General features: G+C 31.5%; 2 protein-coding genes across 3 annotated transcripts in view; both read right to left on the bottom strand.

The window, feature by feature from the left end:
- Positions 1–22,152, bottom strand: part of LOC126881960 (BLOC-1-related complex subunit 6) — a 37,932-nt gene that overhangs the window by 4,555 nt on the left and 11,225 nt on the right. The window contains exons 1-2 of one of the 2 annotated variants that reach the window (XM_050646704.1): positions 11,957–12,028; positions 11,462–11,871 (exon numbers count right to left, since the gene is read on the bottom strand). In XM_050646704.1, the coding sequence (XP_050502661.1) occupies positions 11,462–11,855 (394 nt within the window). In that variant the 5' untranslated portion in view covers positions 11,856–11,871; positions 11,957–12,028. Of the gene's footprint in view, positions 1–11,461; positions 11,872–11,956; positions 12,029–22,152 lie in introns of those variants that run through there. The other variant, XM_050646705.1, reaches the window with a different exon arrangement.
- LOC126881958 (splicing factor YJU2) lies at positions 14,468–15,591 on the bottom strand. The gene has a single exon (XM_050646702.1). It carries the CDS (start codon positions 15,504–15,506, stop codon positions 14,574–14,576), a length of 933 nt encoding a protein of 310 aa, XP_050502659.1. The 5' UTR covers positions 15,507–15,591; the 3' UTR covers positions 14,468–14,573.

Here is a 22,152-nt window from a genome sequence, read left to right as displayed (position 1 = left end):
GATGGATGCTCCCCACCGTTATTTTTTTATTTACGCTTACATTTTGCGATTTTCGAAGTATCAATGGATATGAAGACGTCTGCATATATGACGCTAAAAATCAAAGTACATCAACTGGAATGTAACTTTTTTTTGTTTAAAATCAAAGATCAATATATTACTAAGCAAATATCAAAAAATCAGGATGGATGCCCCCCACCGTTATTTTTTTATTTACACTTACATTTTGCGATTTTCGAAGTATCAATGGATATGAAGACGTCTGCATATATGACGCTAAAAATCGAAGTACATCAACTGGAATATAACTTTTTTTTGTTTAAAATCAAAGATCAATATATTACTCAGCAAATATCAAAAAATCAGGATGGATGACCCCACCGTTATTTTTTTATTTACGCTTACATTTTGCGATTTTCGAAGTATCAATGGATATGAAGACGTCTGCATATATGACGCTAAAAACAAAAGCCACATTTATAAATGTCTGAAATGTTAATAGCGCAAACCTTATGATCAAGTCTTTTGCAATTGATACATCGCATTTCTCCGTTGGGAAGTACGCAATACAGACAGTTGTTTTTGAGATTTTCTGAAGAATTTAACATTATCGTTAATATATAATGTCTGTAAATAGCTGGCTCAAAATTAAAATCTAATTGAATTTTTTTAACTATGGTTTTTGCAAAATATAAAACATATACCCCACAATTATATCCATCTTTTTGTGTTGGATAATTGTTGTAAATAATATTTAAATTTTTAAATATGAAATTAAATTTATTATAGTAAAATTTTGCTTTACGACTGCTACTAAACTGAGGATCAAATAACTGAAATGATTTCTGTTTTAAATTAATGTAAACAAGTGACCAATGACCAGGAGAATATATTGGAAATAAAAATTCTTCTATGTTTTCAATAGAAAATATAATTTTTTGATTGTTTAAAAATAAGTTAACTTGGTTACAGAAAATTGGTTTAATATCTGTGTTTTTACATATTAAGCACAAAAATAATCGATGACTTCGTTATCTAGCCACATTTCTGTGGTATTGGAATGTGATAACAACGTAAGAAAACTGGAACGATATAATTTTTGGTTTTCATGTTTAAAAACGACATAATCTCTTCCTATTTCAGGGAAATGAATATCATGCACATTTTCTTTATAATATAAAACATTTGTTTTTACCGAAGGCTTTTCATAATTTGGAATGTCATATTTTTGAATAATTTTCTTAATTGTTTTTTGTTTGAAATAAGTAGTTTTACTTTTTTGCCTTTTGCACCAACGTTCTTCTGGAATTTTAATTTTATTTTTTCGTGTTGCACATTTTTTCCGTGGAATATTATACTTTAGTTCTGCATGGAGAAACAGCACATGTTTTCTTACCTTCCTAACAAACCGGGAACATTTTAAAAACGATTCCTTACTTAAAATGTTGTTTTTCAATATATTAAAATAACTTTCTACTAAAGCGTTACTGCTTCTAGTCGAATCTATTTGTGATGTCCACAGAGGTAAATAAGGTATATAGTGTTTTAAAAAGAAAGTTGCAAATCGTTCACTAAAATATGGGTTTAAAGAATTTGAGGAAGGTGGAACAGCTCGAGATGAATTTTTGATTTTATCAAAATAAATTAAAAAATGTTGGTAGTACTTACTATTTTCATAAATATTTTGAAATGTAAAGTTTATTTCTGGATTAAAATTGACATTATTTTCATCTGCAATTAGGTTTTTAACGTTAGGATCGATAAAATATATAAATAAATTATTTTTACTATTAATAACTATTTCGTTTTCATATTTATATAATGTTAAAATAAATATATCTCTTATGCCTGAAAAAATTTGCTGTTCATTATATAAATTGAAAAATGATGCTAAAATTTCTTTTAAAACAGTTTTTGTTGTTTTGCAAGTGTAACATTTGTTAACTAAGTTTGAAAATAACGTTATCATATGTGCACAACAAAGTTTAATTATACAAAATTTTTTTGAAAAGTTTACTTTCAAATCTTCTTTCAAATTATAAAAACTGTTACAATAGTCCTGTAATGATAGACAATTCCAACTAATAGATACAGCATTTAATGTCGCCATACTAAAATCGCTTGTTATACTACGAAACAATGGCCATTTTAATCCTTGTTTTGGCAAAAGCCAACAAGCAATTGTACATATATCATGCTCAGAAGATATCATTTCTAGAACAGGAAGGATTCTGTTGTTTTTGCACTGAATAACCCCACAGTAATATAAAACCCTTTTACATGAAGTATAAGGTTTACGCACTACCGAACCAGTCGCATCAATGAAAAGAGAAGGTAAGTTATCGTTTTCGTCTAGATAAAATTTAATAAAATTAATTTGTTCCCTACTAAAAATAAATACTTTTAATGGATAGGCGACGGTTTTAATGTAATTAGAATTTACAGCACCCATCAAGACCATATCAATGACATCATCCTGACATCTATCTAATCTTGATTTATTTTCCGATTTTATTTTGCGATATACATCTTCCGATTTTACATCTTTTAAATTTTTTGTTTTTTGTACTAATCTAACACAAGAATGTAAATCTTCTGCACGAATTTCTGTTGTGGATGCCTTTTCCAATCTATTACCTAACAATAATCTTTCAGTACCACGTACATGACTGGTTAATTTTGAACCATGTGAAAAATTAATATCGGTACTGAACACTTTGACACTGATCCCCTTGCCTCTATTACAAATGAACTTAAAGTGTTTGCACGTATTGTGAGCACAGTAGCCATAAATTATTATTGTTTTATTTTTTTTCAAATAATTGCAAGAACGAATATTAAAAATACATGTGTTATTAACAATTTGAAATTTTTGTTTGATTACAAAATGGTAATCTTTATTAAATTTACCCATAGCGTTATTAAAAATATTTTGTTCTTTACTTATTTCAAATTTACCCTCTAATACACAATATTTGCTCATATCAACAATTGTTGGGTATATATTTTTGGAACTATTTGGTAAAATATTATTATCAATATCAGCAGATTTATACAAATTTACAATATTTCTGTCAATATTAATATTATCATTTGTTACATTAAAAGTTTGGTCAATTTCAGAATTATCAGAAACATCTGCGTTTTCCAACAATGAGATGTCTAAATTGTCAGTCGATATACTAACATCCTGAATATTATTGAAAATTAACTGATCTTCGAAATCGCAATCATCTGCTGGCAATTGTAATGTACTTTTATTTTCAGCTTTTGATTTAAAATTAAATTGCGAATTATTGCTATTAAAAAAAGAAAATAAATTACAAGTATTTCTGCTAATTGCCCTATATATACACAATCTTTTAAATTTAGAATCGACTCCAAATAAAGCCAACGGCGGATCCAGCAACCTTGCAAGGAGGGGGCAATGAAATAAAAATTTTCTTGTCACTCGCTTACGCAGAATTCTTTTTCGATATGGGCTGTTACTTTATTTTTCTTCATGTACCATGTCCTTTCAGAACGTTGGTTACTATCATAGCTATCTTAATTTTATTCACTGCCACCCTATATCAACCACGAAGTGCTTTTTCGTCCTGGACTGCGTTTGTCTTCTATTTTCACTTGCATAATATTTTGTAGCAACCTATATTTAAAACTTTTCATTACATGTCCAAAATACTCCACTTTTCTCTTCTTGTTGCCTTCTATAATCTCAGTAGTCTTGCTGAGACGTTCAAGTATTGTGGAGTTTCGAATCTTCTTCACCCAAGATACTTTTAAAATTCTTCTATAGAACCACATTTCGAAAGCTTCAAGGCGATTTAGGTAAGTGGATCGATTTTATTCACAGTCCAAGACTCGATATCATACAGTAAGACCGAGAACACGTACTTTGGAGAAGGAATTCTGTTTTATTTTTCATTCCGTTATTCAGTTGTACACAGGACACAAAACTCACTATTTATTTTTAATCGTAATTATCTTTCTTAAAAAAAGGCGACACCAGGCGAAGTCTCAAGGAGGGGGCAATTGACCCCATTGACCCCCCCTTGGATCCGCGCCTGAATAAAGCTATTGAAGCTTGGCTGAAAATTGGGTTTGAAGTTTTTAATCTTCGTATTTGCTGCTCGGTCAATTTGACGTTTAAAAAAAAATTTGCCAATTTTTCGATTTTTTCTTTGTTCATATTAATATTCTATAAAAAAATCCTTTTATTAATTTAAAAAATTTTCAACACGGTGTCAAAACATAATTATTTATATATTTTCTTGACATTTTTGTTGGAAAAAATGTCAAAAAACGATAATACCACACAAAGAATGTCCTTTAAAAACTATATTTATATTTCTTACCTTTGGCAATGCTGAAATAATTTTTAGAATAGGTACTCTGGAACCTAATGGTTGGTAAAAGTTTCTGTTTCCACAAACTTTAAGTTTAAACTAATCACTAGACTCTAATTCTCTCTCTAATTAGTCCTTTTTGAATAATATACACATTTCATAATTATTGAAATTAAAAGTAAAATAAAACTTATTTTAGTACCGTCTTACTGTGGCGACGTAGCAAAATATAATGACCAACATTTTCAAAATTATTGAATGTCTTATTATTTTCAACTAATAAAATTTTCGGGTTCTTAGTAACATTTGCATATTTTTACACAATCATTGTGAAATACATGTATTTAGAATTTTTCGTGCTTTTACTGGGGGTAAGCAATAAAACGCGGCTAACTTCAAAATATAGTTATATAATTGTTCGGCAATATTTTAAAGGATGAAACACATCTGGACAGGAATGATATTGTCTGTTCCACGAACTTACGCGGGTTTCGGATTAAAATTTTAATAAGGATTTCTAGGTAAGTACCCGAAAGTATTACCTGTTTGGGGAAATATCAACTGGTTAAATGAAATGAAAAATAATACATAACTTTTTTTAATTAAATAACTTGTTCTGACAATTTCGTTAATCGCAAAATGTAAGTTTAAATAAAAAATTAACGGTGGGGGGCATCCATCCTGATTTTTTGATATTTGCTGAGTAATATATTGGTCTTTGATTTTAAAGAAAAAAAAGTTACATTCCAGTTGATGTACTTTGATTTTTAGCGTCATATATGCAGACGTCTTCATATCCATTGATACTTCGAAAATCGCAAAATGTAAGGGTAAATAAAAAAATAACGGTGGGGGGCATCCATCCTGATTTTTTGTTATTTGCTTAGTAATATATTGGTCTTTGATTTTAAACAAAAAAAAGTTACATTCCAGTTGATGTACTTTGATTTTTAGCGTCATATATGCAGACGTCTTCATATCCATTGATACTTCGAAAATCGCAAAATGTAAGTGTAAATAAAAAAATAACGGTGGGGGGCATCCATCCTGATTTTTTGATATTTGCTTAGTAATATATTGGTCTTTGATTTTAAACAGAAAAAAGTTACATTCCAGTTGATGTACTTTGATTTGTAGCGTCATATATGCAGACGTCTTCATATCCATTGATACTTCGAAAATCCCAAAATGTAAGTGTAAATAAAAAAATAACGGTGGGGGGCATCCATCCTGATTTTTTGATATTTGCTTAGTAAGATATTGATCTTTGATTGTAAACAAAAAAAAGTTACATTCCAGTTGATGTACTTTGATTGTTAGCGTCATATATGTAAAGTTGTAAAGTTTTTTAATTTTTTGTTAATAAACGATAATTATAGTTTTTTGTTTAATTTGAATGGAAAGGTCGGAAAACATGTTTGAATTTTATATAAATGAGACTTACAAACGTACAAATATAATTTTGAAGATATAAAATCTATTGCTGAAATCTATTGCTAACTTCACATAGGTATTGACTTGTTCTATTGATACCAAGGTAAAGATATAGTCTTTTTCGGCACAAATAATATTTTGACCATTTTTTACTTATACTCTTTTTACCGAGCACCCTAGAATTAAAATTTGATGTTCTTATGTGTTGGTGATTACAGCAAACAAGTTGTTTACATTAAGGGCTATTCACAAGGACCAGGGCCGGTGATAACGGACCTGCAAGGGATGCACTGCAGACGGGGCCCTGTTTGGGGGCGCCAAAATGAGCTTTTTATCTGCTAGTGTTATATAAAATACCTAATTAAAAAAAAAACGAAGGGCGCCTATGCTACTTTCGCAGGCAGGCACCTTATACCCTAGCTCCAGGGCGTCAATTCTCGAGAATGATCGTTCCCTGAGCGTACACGCTCACGAACGAATGAAATTAAACGTATAGTTCCGGCAATGTTAATTCTCGAGGATATTTTTAACTACTCGCTCTGATGAACGTATTCGCTCATTTTAACAGATCTATAGATTTGGCATCGTGGTAAATATTATTGAAAAGTTTGTGTTCCATGTGATAAAACCGAGAATAAAACTGTTTCGGTGTTTATTTAAAACCTGATTTGTCACATTCATTCACCAATATTGAAATATATTACATTATGAAAATGTAAAATGATTTCAGTTTAATAATTAGTAAAAGTCAGTAAATTTTCAATTTATTTCTTTAATTGTGAAAATAATTCATAATAATATAACAGTACTAATTAAATCTTATTCTACTAATTCAGGGTCAATTCTCAGGCCATACTTTGTGGTATATTATAAATAAATTCTGACCTAATAGGTAAAATGACCTTGATCTTAAAAAAGATTTCATGGCACATTTTGGTAGTTGTATTGATTCCAAATAAGTTCATCATGTGTAGCGCCTGGATAACGTGTATTTACATTCATTATCTTATAAATATTACATATGTATATCTAAAAATAACTTATTTACTATACCAATCAATTTTTGAAAGAATGTGAAATTACCAGGAATCTAACCTCAATCTATCATAAAAATGTCTTTCGCGGCCGTCTTCCACTAAAATTTCAGCTTTCCTCACAACACTCATCATATTTTCTAATATCAAATCTTCCACATTAATTTTCCCAAAATCTTATTTACAACAAAAATCAGAGTTGAGGTTAAGAAGAACGCCGTTACTATTATCGAACGTATGATGAAGACCACTCGTTGTCGAACGATCACTTTGAGCGATGATTTCGAACGAATCGTTCAAGATTCATTACTCCAGAATTGCATTTTTTAGAAACGTTCGCTCATTACGTCACAAATGTATACGTTCAGCGAACGATCGTTCTCGAGAATTGACTCCCAGGACTGACAAGGAATGTTTGAAACAGAGTATAAAATTTCCTAAAGGAGTGATGATTTGAGGTTGTATGACAGTTTTAGGCTTAAGATGTCTGAATCATTTGAGGTTTTATCAGGTGTACCCCAAGGAGGCCACTGTTCATCATGACTATTTAATCTCTTTATAAATGATATTTCTGATAATCTTGAATTATCAGTTTCACTTTTTGCAGATGACTTAAAGTTATATAGATGTATAAAATCTGTAGTTGACATACATATATTGCAAAAAGATATTGACAGGTTTTGGGACTGGAGTATACAGAATAATCTTACATTACATATCGATAAATGGTATTATATCAGTTGTTTTAGGGGGAATAAACAACATGACTCACACTATCTTATGAATAATGTTAACTTAAAATATAAAAATCAAGTTAGAGACCTTAGGAGGATATCCAGACACGAATTGGCAAAGCACAGACAGCATACTATATGTTAAATAATATATGGAAATCTAATGAGCAGTGGCGTGCTGGAACTTTTCAAGCGGCCCGGTGATTTTATAAAAAAGCGGCCTCATCCTCATTTTACCTTCTATTATCAGGATGTTTTATTCGTTATTTAAAAAAACAAAAAAATAAATTATTTTTGAATCAAACATAAAACTTTGAATTCAATGATTTTTTAAATTGGCTATATTTTTTTATTTAAGAATAATAATCTTATAAATAGTAAATTATTACATGTATGACAATATTGAATGCAGTAAGGCAGAAACCATAATTTCCTGAATAAATATAATATGAATTTGATGTAGGTAATTAAGATAAAAGTAAAATAAAATTTTGAGAATTTTTCAATTATGTATTAAGGTACTAGTACACTTTAGAAGACCAAAAATAATAATTTTTTTCTCAAAACCTTTATTAGAAATGAACATCAAACTTTTTACATATTAATATCTAACTCTTAGAGAGTACAAAAAATATACCTTTTTTTATTTATGTACGTACACTAATATTGTAGAGGGCGCAAAAGTCGAGGCCTCGAAAAATGATGGCGGACAGTTAATCTTAGGATTGGGATATCTGAAACAAAAAAATCGTACGGCATTTGAAAAAGGAAGGTTTCTTACGTGACAATTTACCACAATTTGACCAAAAAATAAAAAATAAATATTTTTTAACCATGAAAAACTGAAGAAAAACGGGCGAATTTTTCACAAAGTTTTTTCAAATTTCCGTAAAATCTTTTTTTTGCGGAATTTTTCACTAATGGTGGTAAATTGTCACGAAATAAACATTCCTTTTTCAAATGCCGTACGATTTTTTTTGTTTCAGAGATCCCAATCCTGAGATTAACTGTCCGCCATTGCAACTACTTTTTTTCGAGGCCTCGACTTTGGCGCCCTCTACAATATTAGTGCACGTGCATAAATGAAGAAAGATATATTTGTTGTATTCTCTAAGAGTTAGATATTAATATGTAAAAAGTTTTATGTTCATTTCTAATAAGGTTTCTAAGAAAAAAAATCTTGAAAAAATGCTTATTTTTGGTCTTCTAAAGTGTACTAGTTAGTACCTTAAGTTGAATTTTAGTAAGTCAATTATACAAGAGAGTACAAATACAAGTACAGTGCAAATACTTTAATTTAACAATATTTAAAATGTTAGTACAACGCAATAATCTAAATATTATTTTGCAATTATTTTATAAAATAATTACATAACTCTCAATCAACAATTTCCTCATTAAAGTAGATTTTTGAGCAAATTCGTAGATTATTTCATCATTTTTAAGCTCATACAAAGCTTCTTTTTCTATAGCCATTAGCATAAAAGTGATATTGTGTTGTTAAAGTAAGTAAGTACTTCTTAACCGATTTTTTATGTTTTTCAATGTTGAAAAACTTTTTTCGCAAGATACTTGTGTCACTGAAAGAGTTAATAAATGATTTTTATTATACTATTTAAATTTGGATAAGCACACTGATACAAGTTGTACTTATACGCAAAACAGCGTAACAGCCAAGCTATACAATCTTTACACTTTTTAGTTCCACACGGAGGTGAAGTTTTCACGATATTAACATTGTCATTTGTTACTTCATGTTCATTATCACTTAGAATAATAATATCATCCTTCATAAATATTTTTTGTAGACTATATTATATTCATCATTAACTCGCTCTTCTATAATCCCAGTATTTTGCAAAATCCTACTTTTAATATAATACAATCCATTTATCAGCAAAATCCAGGAGTTTTTCTTTAATTGCAGTCGCAGATATGGTAGGATTTCTTAAAAAAAAGGTAAAAATTTCTTAATTTTTCAGTAAATGATTTAAATGCCGTTAAATTATACCATTTTTTATTGTATCAACATTTCTAGGATGTATAGTGCTTATATCATCATAAAACGATTTGATTTGTCTTGATCAAATCGTTTTTCGATACTTCCAATAATTCGGTCAAAAATGTGCAATTTTTGTATTTTGTCAAATTTTTTATTCTGCAGAGTACATACATGTTTGAAAGAAATTGAAAAACCATAAAATTATGCGTATATATTATATTAAAATAAATAATATTATCTGTAGCAATATATTTATGTATATACTTATTCATTTACTTAAACTGTATTTCACAATTAAAAAAAAATTAAATTTTTTTTAAATGTTTTATTAATATATATTATTAGCAAAATTAACATCCGATTAGAAATTAAAACAATGTTTTTCTTTGTTACACATAAAATTTTTTGTAAAAACCTATTTGACCGGCCTCAAGAGGCCGCGGCCTCTCGGTGATTGCACCGATTCATTTATATGGCCAGCACGCCACTGCTAATGAGATAAAACTGGGCACCAAAGTAAAAATCTTCAATAGTAATGTAAAGGCAGTACTATTATATGGATCACAAACTTGGAGAATAACAAAACACAACACTGGAAAGATTCAATCCTTCATCAATAAATGCTTACGAAAAATTCTAAGAATATTTTGGCCCAACAAAATCACAAACTCAGACTTATGGAAAAAAAAATGAAGCAAGAATTAATACATAAAGAAATAAGAAAGAGAAGATGGAAATGGGTGGGCCATACTCTGCGGAAACCAGACACAGACATAACAAAACAAGCATTGGAATTCCAACCTCCAGGAAAACTGAAACAGGGGAGGCCGATAAATACATGGAAGAAAACAATTATTAAAGAAGCAGAAAACGTCGGGCTAACCTGGAAAGAAGTTAGAGAAAAAGCACAAGATCAGCAAAAATGGAGAATGACAGTAGATGCCCTATGTTCCAGTGGGAACGAAGAGGATAAGTAAGTAAGTAAACAACATGACTTAAACTACCTATCTTATGAATAATGTTAACTTAGATATAAAAATCAAGTTAGAGACCTGGGCATCACTCTTAATAAAAACATTAATTTCAATGACCATATTTCACAGATTACATTGAAAGGTCTTAAACTTCTTGGATTTACATTAAGAAACTGTAGTGAGTTCCCAATTGATGTAATGAAACTTGTGTATGTTCTCTTGTAAGCTCACAATTAGAATATGGCACGCTAGTCTGGTCTCCTATGTATGACCAGTATATCAATTCCATTGAGAAAGTTCAGAATAAGTTTCTTAGGTATTGTGGTTACAAAATGGGAATTCCAGTTGCAAATATATAGGGCCTTAAGCTTTTTAAATAGTCACTGTGATATAGATCCTTTTAATTTAAGTTTAAATCAATTTAAAACCATGATTTAAAGTGAACTCTAGAATGCTGTAATGGGGTGATCCAGTCTATTGAATAAATAAAATGTTTTGAATTTATTGAGAATACAGTAAATACTGCACAATATCAACAAATACTTCAAACAACCTACTACCCAGCATTGAGGACCCCTCAATATTTGAAGCAGGAGACTTCTAGAATATTAAAAATAAATTCTCATATTTTAATAATGGCTCAAATATAGACATCTGGATGCTTCTCTTTAACACATTCGTTGCCAGCTGATGCCAAAAAGTAATTTACGTGTGTGTCAGGTGCCACCGATGCCTCTAGGCGTTCACAACCTGTGGAATTAAATAGTGTTCTTTCATAGTGGCACCATATGAAAGTGGCTGAATATAAGGTGGCAGTGAATGTGTTAAAGCGAATAAAATATACTTAAATAAGTTAACTAAAATATTGTTTGATAAGATAAAATATATTTCGCAACTGACAACATATTTTCCTATTCTATATATAGATAAGGCATACCTGGAGTATCTTTTTTAGAAACAGGGCTAGACAGTCTGATTTTTTGCTCAATCTCTTCTGCTACAAAATGCGTCATGTTTCCCTCAATATGTACAGAACCTTCCAAATTTAACGGTTTTGGATTTGTGTAGGGCAAAGTCATGGGTCTTTTAACCTCTTCTCCGATTTGTAGTGACTCTAGGGTTGAAGACATAGGAATGTCATCTTCAGGACTCTGACCACCAGATTTAAACGAAATCTCACTGTAAGATTGTGTCATTTGTTGAGATATTTCATCTTCGTCTAGATCTACTTCACCTTCTGCTTGGGGCTCAGAGGAATGAGAAACTGTTAATGGTCTATCTGGTACTTTGGTTGAAGGTTGTGTTGGAATGTGCTTCTCTTTAAATTCCATGTCTGGTAAGTTATTGCTACGAATTGTATTAAAATATATCTGAATTCGCACACAAGTATACTAGAATTTTTAATTTTCTATTTTGAGTAATAAAATCTTACCATTCTGGTACTTATAATAAACAAAACAAAACAACACATTTAGATTTAGACAACACTTATTACACAATGTCATTCTGCATTATGTCATTTCCATAGGAAAAAACTATGCCTAAGTTGACGATAACGTGGCTAAAGCACTCAAGTTGATAAGAATATTTTTCTACAACCGTGTTAAAAATACTGATTGTTCTTCATGTTATGTTCCCTATACCTAAATGCCATAGTTTCGGAGTTATTGCTACATTTATTAAAAACCAATTTAAAAAATTATACAAATTTATTTTTTTGGACCGGGTAGATATTATTTTAGGTACTTTGGGTCATTGGGAACAAAAAAGGTCTTTTGTAATTCTCCTCAAAAGTTAATCGTTTCCGAGTTATAAACAATTTAAAACTGAAAAAAATCTAAAAATGATGATTTTCTGGGTTCAAAAAATACGCAAAAAATATTATTTTTGAAACTATGAAGTGCCTAAATTCAAGTTCAAACCTTATTTTATCAGAGGCGATAAGTGATTTGGCCTTATTTCATTCTAAAACATGATTTTTTAGTTGTTAATGCCTTCTAATTGTCCTCTCATATGAGCTTTATTAACAAATAAAAAAAACGTTTTAGAATAAAATATGCCAAAAATTCTTATAGGGATCTGATAGAAAAAGGTTTGATCTTGAATTTAGGTACTTCGTAATTTTATAAATGATATTTTGACTTGTGTTTTTGAACCTTGAAAATCGTCATTTATAGATTTTTTTTTTAATTTTAAATTGTTTATAACTCGGAAACGATTAACTTCTGAGTAAAATTACAAAATACTTTTTTTGTTCCCAATGATCCATAGAACCTAAAATAATGTCTACCTGGGCCGAAAAAATTGATTTTTATAAATTGTTAAATTTTTTTTTAATAAATGTAGCAATAACTCCGAAATTATGGCATTTAGGTATAGGGAACATAACATGAAAAATAATCAGTATTTCTTAAGGACTTCAAAACACAAAAAATATACAGGGTGTTCCATTTAAAATAAGAAAGTTTATTAGATTTACAGAAAAACGGAAGATTTGACAACAATGTAATTACCACTATAATATCGGCCGCATTAGGACACCCCTACCCACCAAAATTTATAAAAATTGTTCAACCGGTTTCCGAGAAATCACTGTTTCCATGCTTTCTCGCTATCCTATAGATCAGCGTTTCCCAACTGGTGGGTCGCGACCCACTAGTGGGTCGCGGACAGATTTCAGGTGGGTCGCGGCGTGGCTCTTACAGTAGCTGAGTGGCGTACAGAATACAGACTAGCATATCATCATAGGTGAGGGATGGGTCGCGAATATGAAAAAACATCAGAAGGTGGGTCGCCAGACATAAAAGGTTGGGAACCACTGCTATAGATCAAAATACTTTAGTTAGTTGTACTCAGGCGCGGATCTAGAAATTCATAATAGGGGGGTCAGACGTACCGCAAATATTTTATTGTCCAGATTTAGCCATACGACTCACACTTACTCTAAGGATAAAATTCAGTCATCTCAGATACCTACGGTATCAAAAGAATTGAACTCTGGTTGACAGAAAAAAAATAATAAATAATAAAAACAATACTTATTGACTAAATACAATAGGGGGGTCCATGGACCCCTTGACCCCCCTCTGTATCCGCGCCTGGTTGTACTTGTACATAGATACTGTAAGGTAGTTATTCATTAAAAAACTTTTCTACTGAATAATAATATGGTCAGTCTGATGATAGGCTTTTGTCATTTTACAGAACTTGGGGAAAGATGTTGCAGATTTAAGTTGTAAAGGGAGATGGTAAAAAAATACCAGGAAAGTTTACAGAATCAACAGTACTGATCTGGCTTTTATTAATAAGCAAGGGTTGAAGAACTCCTTTATAGGATAATGCTACTGTCTTATCCAGTTGTGGGCAAACTTTTTTAATGGGGGGCCACAAAGTTCAAGAAATTCTATAGGAGGACCAGAATTATAGAAAAAAAGCAATTTGTGTTAAAGCTATAATATGCTATCTATGTCAATAGACCCTCGGCGGGCTGGATTAAATACTTTCTCAGGCCGGAGTTGGCCTGTGGGCCGTACTTTGCCCATCACTGGTCTTATCCAGTTAAAAGAGAGTAAATTAGAGTTTGACCAGGTTTTTAGTGTAAGTACCTAGATCAGAAGTTATAGGTGCATCAAGATTTGCTCCAAGTGATACTAGTATTGTCAGCAAAAAAAGAAATGTGATGTTGTTTATAAAGATAAGGAAAAGTAGAGGACCCAATAGTGAACCATGTGGTATGCCACATACAATGTTTTTGAGACTAGAGTTAGTATCATTTGCTCTAACCAGTTGTTTCCTATTATCTAAGTAAGATTGGAACCAATTCAAAGAAATACCTTGAATGCAGTAGAAATTTAGTTTTTTTTATCAAAATGTAGTGATTTACGTAATCAAAAGTTTTGGCATAGTCACAAAAAACAGTGGGGAAAACAATGTAAGTAATAACTTATATACAGATAAAACTAATAAATTTATTTTGAAAATATAAAACAGGTTTTTATCAAAGTTTTAAAACAAATAATTAGAACCAAATAGTTATTTGATGGAAAATGTCACTCGTTGTCACTACCTTCACTATCAGAATAAGCACATAATAACGAAAGTCCACCAGCAGTAGATTGTTGGGGCGGGTTATCATTCTTATTTTTATCTGCTTCTTGTGAACTTTGATTAACCTTATTAGTTTTTACTAAGCCTATTAATGTTTTTTTCTTTGGTGCTGGTTTCACATTCACTTCACTTTTAGCCCAACTTGAACTTGGAATTTGATTAGATATTGAATTTACTGTTTCGTCACTACTTTTAGTTGATTTTACTATTGGTTGATCCTCTTCAATGATTTCTTCTTCTACTACTAATTTCCTCTTAGAATTAGAAGAAAATTTGACAGATTTAATATATTCTTCATCTAACTGTTGCATTCTCTCCTCTCTTTCTTTTTCACTAATAGTGGTATCATAGGCTGATAACATTGTATCATAATCTACCACTTGCTGTCTTTTGTTTAAATCTTTTAACTCTTCCAGTGATTCCAATAACTCTATCTCATTTTTTGATTGTTGTGTGCGGTTTTCTAAAAGTTTCATGGGATTATTAGCTTCCTCTTCTTTCGCTTCCTCCTCCTCCCTTAGAGCCTGCTCCTCTGCCAACTTCAATGCCATGAAATTTCTGGTTGCACCAGCTTCTATTTCGTAATCAGTATTTTTAGGATCAGTTTTAAATGATATTTCTTGCAAACATCTAGTACACTTAATATAAAATCTATATATTCTAATGCCTAGATAATCTTGATTCTCGACGTCTTCTTTTCTTGCATTAAACTTTTTTCCTTTATAGATGTATTCTCCACAAGTAGCACATCTCATGTTAAATGGGGCCATTAATCTCACTGTGTACTGCCTGTTTTTTGGTAATTTCATACGAGGGATCTTCGAAGGATCGAAGTCCGGTGGATAGTATTTATTTAAAACTTTACGTTCAGACATTTTTAATGTTAAAAAGTTAAAAATTAATTATAACACAACTAAATGCAAAATGTAAATCTATAACCTCAAAAATCACAAATCACAGAAACGTCAAAAATGTTTATTTTTCTCAACGTTGTCCTTTTACCTTTGTGCCTATACAGTACTTGGATAGCATTTTCACCTTTATTTAAAACAATGAACATAGGCGGCAGCACTTACTAAATTAAAGGGGGTTCAAATTAGATAGCATTTTTAGCTTTGGAGTAAACTACTGGAGCAAATATTTAAACAAATTCCTTATGGTTTTATTTTATATAAAATTTTATATTAAAAATTAATTAAAGATTTGCAATTATGATTTGCACTTCCGCATTGCATTTCCGGTAACCAAAAGCGAAAAAGTATCCATCTGAAATATTCGTTATATAGAATCAGATTCTATATTTTGAGAATACAATAGTCCAAATTCCGCTATTAAAAGCGGTTTTAAGTCTTCTTTAGTTAATGCAGCTTGTGATTATTTTACAATGTCAGTATTTTCCAAATTTATTTTTTTTTCTCAGTACCTTCAATTACAGTATTCAATATTGTATTCCTACCATATTTGAATGTCTTGACACGTAATTCTTTGACTTAATTTTCGAGTGAAATATTATGCAAAGCAAAAGACATCCACAAAATATAATATTCTTAATTTCCAGAAAATCTAGCGTTTCTGCCAAATGCTTAGTAATTTTATAGTATTCTTCAAGCACAGAAATTCCTATCAATGATAGCAACCAGTAAACAATTGCAATTATAATTTTGGAAAAATAGTAGGTAAATTGTCTTTATAGTACGGGATCCGAATATCCGAATATAGGTCGACCTGCACCCAACTGCTTTCCGGATAAAACATTTTTTCTATTAAAGCTCATACATAGACAAATATTTCTAGCATGAGTTGCCTATCAAAGTCGTGTCATAGCTATCCTTAAGGGGGACCGTAGGGGTTGAAATCAATATCCAGCACATACATTTTTTGAAGTTATACTTCTTTAGGCGCGATTGAGATTGAGGGTGAATTAATATTGATCTGCGCGCATGCGCACACCGACAGTTTGGTATTAGTCATTATACGGGCTCTGATTGGGTGTTGAAATGATCTGTCAATAATTGTTCAATATGGAGGTTATCGGTAAACAAAAATGTTGTATAATATATTAGTTTTTATTGTTGTGAGGACAGAAATAAAATCAAATTTATAATTATAGTGACTTTTTAAATAGTTTTGAAAAGCCACAGGTACGTAATTCTAAGGCCCGGTTGTTCGAACGCTAATCAACGTTGATCACTATCAAATATTTAATTACTGTCACAACTGTCAATGTCAACTTTGGTTGGGTTGCTGAAAACATAGTTAATTATAATTATGAGATTAGTTAGTCAATTAACATAACAATTATTAACATAATTGATTAACTAATTTCATAATTGTCATCAATAATTATGTTTTCGGTAACCCAACCAAAGTTGACATTGACAGTTGTGACAGTAATTAAGTATTTGATAGTGATCAATGTTGATTAGCGTTCGAACAACCGGCCCTTAATGTTTCAGTTGTATTCCAATAAAAAATTATCTTCATACCTATTTGAAAAATGTAAAAAAAATAAAGTACTTACCTAGTACTTGCTATGCTATACCCCTAGTAGGCAATGCTTTAATTTACATAATCTGATTACGAACAAACTTTCTACAAATTTTTATCTAATGTATCGTTTTCTTACTCTATATATTGTTGTATTATAATTCGACAAAAATCAAACTAATAAAAATTCATATAAACAAAATGTCAAAAAGTTGTTCAGTTTGTGTATATTCCCACATGACGTATACACGAAGGTGGTGCAGTTTGAAATCGCTTCGACTCTCGTACGGCGGGATACACGGGAAGTAGGTTCAAGCCCAATGCAAGTTATATCATTTTTTAATTTTTTTTATAGATTTTATGATTGTAAGTTGTGGCAAGAAAATGGAAAGGAGAAGAAGTTGTCAACACATATGGGATGAACGATGGCTCCGTTGCTCAGAATCGGTTAGAGATGTGCGTGTGGTTCTTTAAATAATAGACAAAAAAAGAAAAAAAAAAGGAAAATAGCTACTAGAGCTAAACTAGGACACAATGGACAAAATAATTAAATAAATAATGAATCAATATTAAGCCAAAAGGGCGCCACTTTCATCTTTTAGTTTTAAAAGGGAAGACAAAGAAAAACTCTTTAAATAAACCAAACAAATTGAAAGGTAACTAAATAAAAATAATCATTTGAAGATAAATATAAAGCCATATAAAGATATGTAATAAAGATAAAAAAGATAAATAAAACCTACCTTGTTATTTCTTACTCAGTTGACCAGAGAGAAGGGAGATAGATAATTAGTAACAAGCCAACATTATTAAAAATTAATACTATTTATTAAACAACAAAAAAATTATTAAAAAAAGAAATTAAGGTTGACCTCTTTCTGGTTTTACATTTAAGAGGTATTGTCCACAAATACAAATAAATACAACGTTAAGTAGGTACCTTTGTGTCTCTGCTTTAATGTCCTGCAGCTTCCAACGCAAAGTCCAGATATACGGTCGTAGCACTTTTCACTTCACTACCACAAAAATACAATACTGATGTGGTACATTTTCGAATTTACAAGAGTATTTAGTTTGAAAAGTTCAGCAATGCTTTACTGGTTTTAGTAACTTATGTAACTTGTGGTGACGTAAATACACGACTTCATTTCACCATGATTATTAATAAGAACTGCTTGATTAATATGAAATGCGTTCCAAAAGGAACAGGGGGTGTCTTCTAGACCGAAATAAAGGTCGTTGACTACCGACATCGAATCCTGTATCTCGATAAATCGACGATCTCCATAATTGCACCTAAGTGCAAACTCTCCCAGTGTTTTACGAAGACATCACTGGACACTACACAATCAGAAGTTCTACCTCTCTCACTCGTTGGCTGATCGATCATCCTCATCTTAGCTACCTCCTCATCGCTCCTACCCCAGAAAACATACCACCTTTCCTCCAGCTCACACCTCATGATCCGACCAACCAATCAAGAAAATATTGTCCTTTTGATGACAAAATAATTGACGAATCCAAAACCAATTACAGAAACAAGAACAGCCCTGAAAAGCACCATTTCTCCCAAATATATCACAAAACGTTAGTCCAGCCAATCAAAAATGAGATACCCTGGTCCCAGATGACAAATATTAACCAATACTAGCAAAATACTAAGCCCTGCTCTTTTGCATGACACAATGTTTAGCAAATCAGAACAGAATACGATGATTTCGATTTTTGCATCGTCATCAAATTCGCTAAATTTTGAGTATACGACTATTAGTTAGAAAAATAAATAAGTGTTATAGTGTTTACGTTTGCAGCTTCACACAAGGACATTTCCATCCGATTGCGCCAAAAGATTGATCATAAATCATTCCAAATGAGACCGAATTTAAGTAAGAAGAACAATAAACAGCACTTAGTTTACTACGTTATTAATTTCTGAATGTTTATTCTGGATATGAGTTGACATGGAAAAGGGATTAGCTTTATAGCGAACGCTGAAGTTGCTCATATTTATGGTGAACTATAATGAACCACTCAGCGTCCACTTGCGTTCTTTACGAAAGGAAACAGACACCTGTGAAAACACCAAAATATTTCCAATAGTCTTTAACCAATGCATGTTCGCGGCGTAGGTTGGGTGGTGCTATATTACTAAGGGTAGGTAGCCACATTGTAGGGCATTGTAGGCTTGGAAACCGTCTCCGATCCAGGTTACCCCCTCTACAATCTGCTCAAGCGCTGCAGCAATCCAACTTTGACTTAAATACCCGATGGAGAGAAGATTGGGAAAGTAGGACAGATCCGCATTACCATAGTCTACCGGACATCATAGGGAAACCTGGCGAATTTGAACGTCCTCGTAAGATTTGGGCAGCCCTTAATCGAATTCGAACAAACTGTGGAAGATGCGCCGACTCCCTCCACAGATGGGGTAAACTCCCCTCGCCTTCTTGTGACTGCGGCGCTGCAAGGCAGACGATCAGTCACATTGTTCAGGACTGCCCACGCAGAGCATACACAGGCGACCCTATAGACTTTGTAATGGCAACCGAAGGGGCAATCGAATATATAAAAAAATTGGACATCTGTTTTAGTATAAGAGCTGTGAGACATTTTTGAGTAGGTATTTTAGGCAACCTGAAAATTTTTCAGGTGACTCTTCTATGATAGCCTAATACAAAAATGCCGGTCTGGCTGGAGGGTAGCGGTTATTTTCCCCAAAAATCCCCCCCACATTTAAAAAAAGAGTAAAAATTTTTTTACAAAAAAATATCATTGATATGACTTGAAAGTAAATTTAAATATTCAAATATAAAGAAAATAAACAGACAAGGCGATTTGAGGGCGATTTTAACTCTGCAAGATACTTGCATGGGCGCCCCAGGATTATTTTCAGGGGGTGCATCTGAACTTCAGAAGATTTCATCTGAATCTGTACATACTATTAATGAGTATAAAATATACAATTATACATGCATACCTATGTACATTCCTTCCGGACAGGGAGGTGCAATTGTTATTTTGGCAGGGTATTTTTTAATTTTAAATATAAATATTCTAAAAAAGACACGTTTTTTTTGGTGACATTATCCAATTGCCATGTGATCAAACAAATTACGCGTGCATATAAATGAAACCACTTTAGGTAAGCAGCAGTGTGAGAAAGAGCTTATACCGATAGCTGTTTGCGTCCTCTGTTGTAGCTGAGCGAGTCCGTTCGCTCGAGAAAAATCACATAACCTGGCGATATCCATGTTGTTGTTTCTCGAAACGTTAGAGTAATTATTATATATTATAGTTTTTCAAGTAACTTTTTCTTAATTAAAGAAAAATAATACGTACTATACAATAGATTTTGCAAATATGATAGAAAAAGACAAATTTATTATTATAAATATATAGGTAGAAAAGTATAAAACTATAAACTAAATTAATTCTGTGTCCGAATCTTGTACTTCTTCTTCAAATTTCTAATCGGAGCTTAAATGTTCATTCTTATCTTCTTCGTCAGACTCTCCTCGAGACTCAGATTCCTCTTCTACATGATCTGTAAATACTTGTAATATGTATTTAGAATTAATTAAAAATAATCTGTGATTAATTAATTAAGTTGCTACGTATTCTCTGTCCTTTTATACAGAGTCGAAGCCTGGACAATCACGGGCGCATCTGAAGAAAGACTTGCCATTGTTGAGATGTGGTGTTATCGAATAATGTAAAAAATATCATGCACACAACACTTAACACACAGGGAAACATTAAGAAAGATGAAAAAGGCAAAATAAGAAATACTCAACACTATGAAGGAAAGAAAAATGAGCTAAAATAAATATACATTCTCTTCTTCTTCATCAGACTCCCCTCGATACTTAGATTCTTCTACCTGATCTGTAAATAGTTGTAATATGTATTTAGAATTAATGAAAAATTAATTAGTGGTTAATTGATTGAGTTGCTACGTATTCTTACTTATATAACCAATGCTTAATACTTTTCCTTATATAACCAATCACATCACGTTTTTTATTTCTTAGTATATGACCAAAGTAGCTCATGTTTCTTTCCTTCATAGTGTTGAGTATTTCTTTTGCCTTTTTCATCTTTCTTAATGTTTCCGTGTTTGTTACGTATTCGATAACTCCACATCTCAACAACGGTAAGTCTTTCTTCAGATGAGCATGTGATTGTCCAGGCTTCGACTCCGTATAAAAGGACGGAGAATACGTAGCAACTAAACTAATTAATGATACAACTATTTACAGATCATGTAGAAGAGGAATCTGAGTCTCGAGGGGAGTCTGACGAAGAGGAAGAGAATGAATATTAAGGCTCAGATGAGGAGTTTGAAGAAGAAGTACAAGACTCGGCCACAGAAATAATTTAGTTTATAGTTTTATACTTTTCTACCTATATATTTATAATAATAAATTTGTCTTTTTCTATCATATTTGAAAAGTCTATTGTAAAATACGTATTATTTTTCTTTAATTAAGAAAAAGTTACTTAAAAAACTATAATATATAATAATTACTCTAACGTTTCGAGAAACAACAACATGGATATGGCCAGGTTATGTGATTTTTCTCCTGCGAACGGACTCGCTCAGCTACAACAGAGGACGCAAACAGCTATCGGTATACGATCTTTCTCACACTGCTGCTGACCTATAGCGCTTTTCATTTATATTCACGCGTAATTTTTTTGATCACCTGACAATTGGAAAATTTCACCAAAAAAAAACCTGTCTTTTTTAGAATATTTATTTTTATTATTAAAAAATACCCTGTCAAATAACAATTGCACCTCCCTGTCCGGAAGGAATGTACATACATAGCTATGCATGTATAGTTGTATATTATATACTTCTTAATAGTATGTACAGATTCAGATGAAATCTTCTGAAGCAGATGCATCCCCTGAAAATAATCCTGGGGCGCCCATGCAAGTATCTGGCAGAGTTAAAATCGCCCTTAAATCGCATGGCCTGTTTATTTTCTTTATATTTGAATATATAAATTTACTTTAAAGTCACGTCAA

Source organism: Diabrotica virgifera, chromosome 3 (assembly GCF_917563875.1).
Source record: "Diabrotica virgifera virgifera chromosome 3, PGI_DIABVI_V3a".
Classification (NCBI taxonomy): Eukaryota; Metazoa; Arthropoda; class Insecta; order Coleoptera; family Chrysomelidae; genus Diabrotica; species Diabrotica virgifera.
This window is presented reverse-complemented; position numbering and strand designations above follow the sequence as displayed.

Bases quoted from the DNA above. Each gene is read 5' to 3' on its own strand.
- LOC126881958 (XM_050646702.1), bottom strand. From the start codon at position 15,506: ATGTCTGAACGTAAAGTTTTAAATAAATACTATCCACCGGACTTCGAT.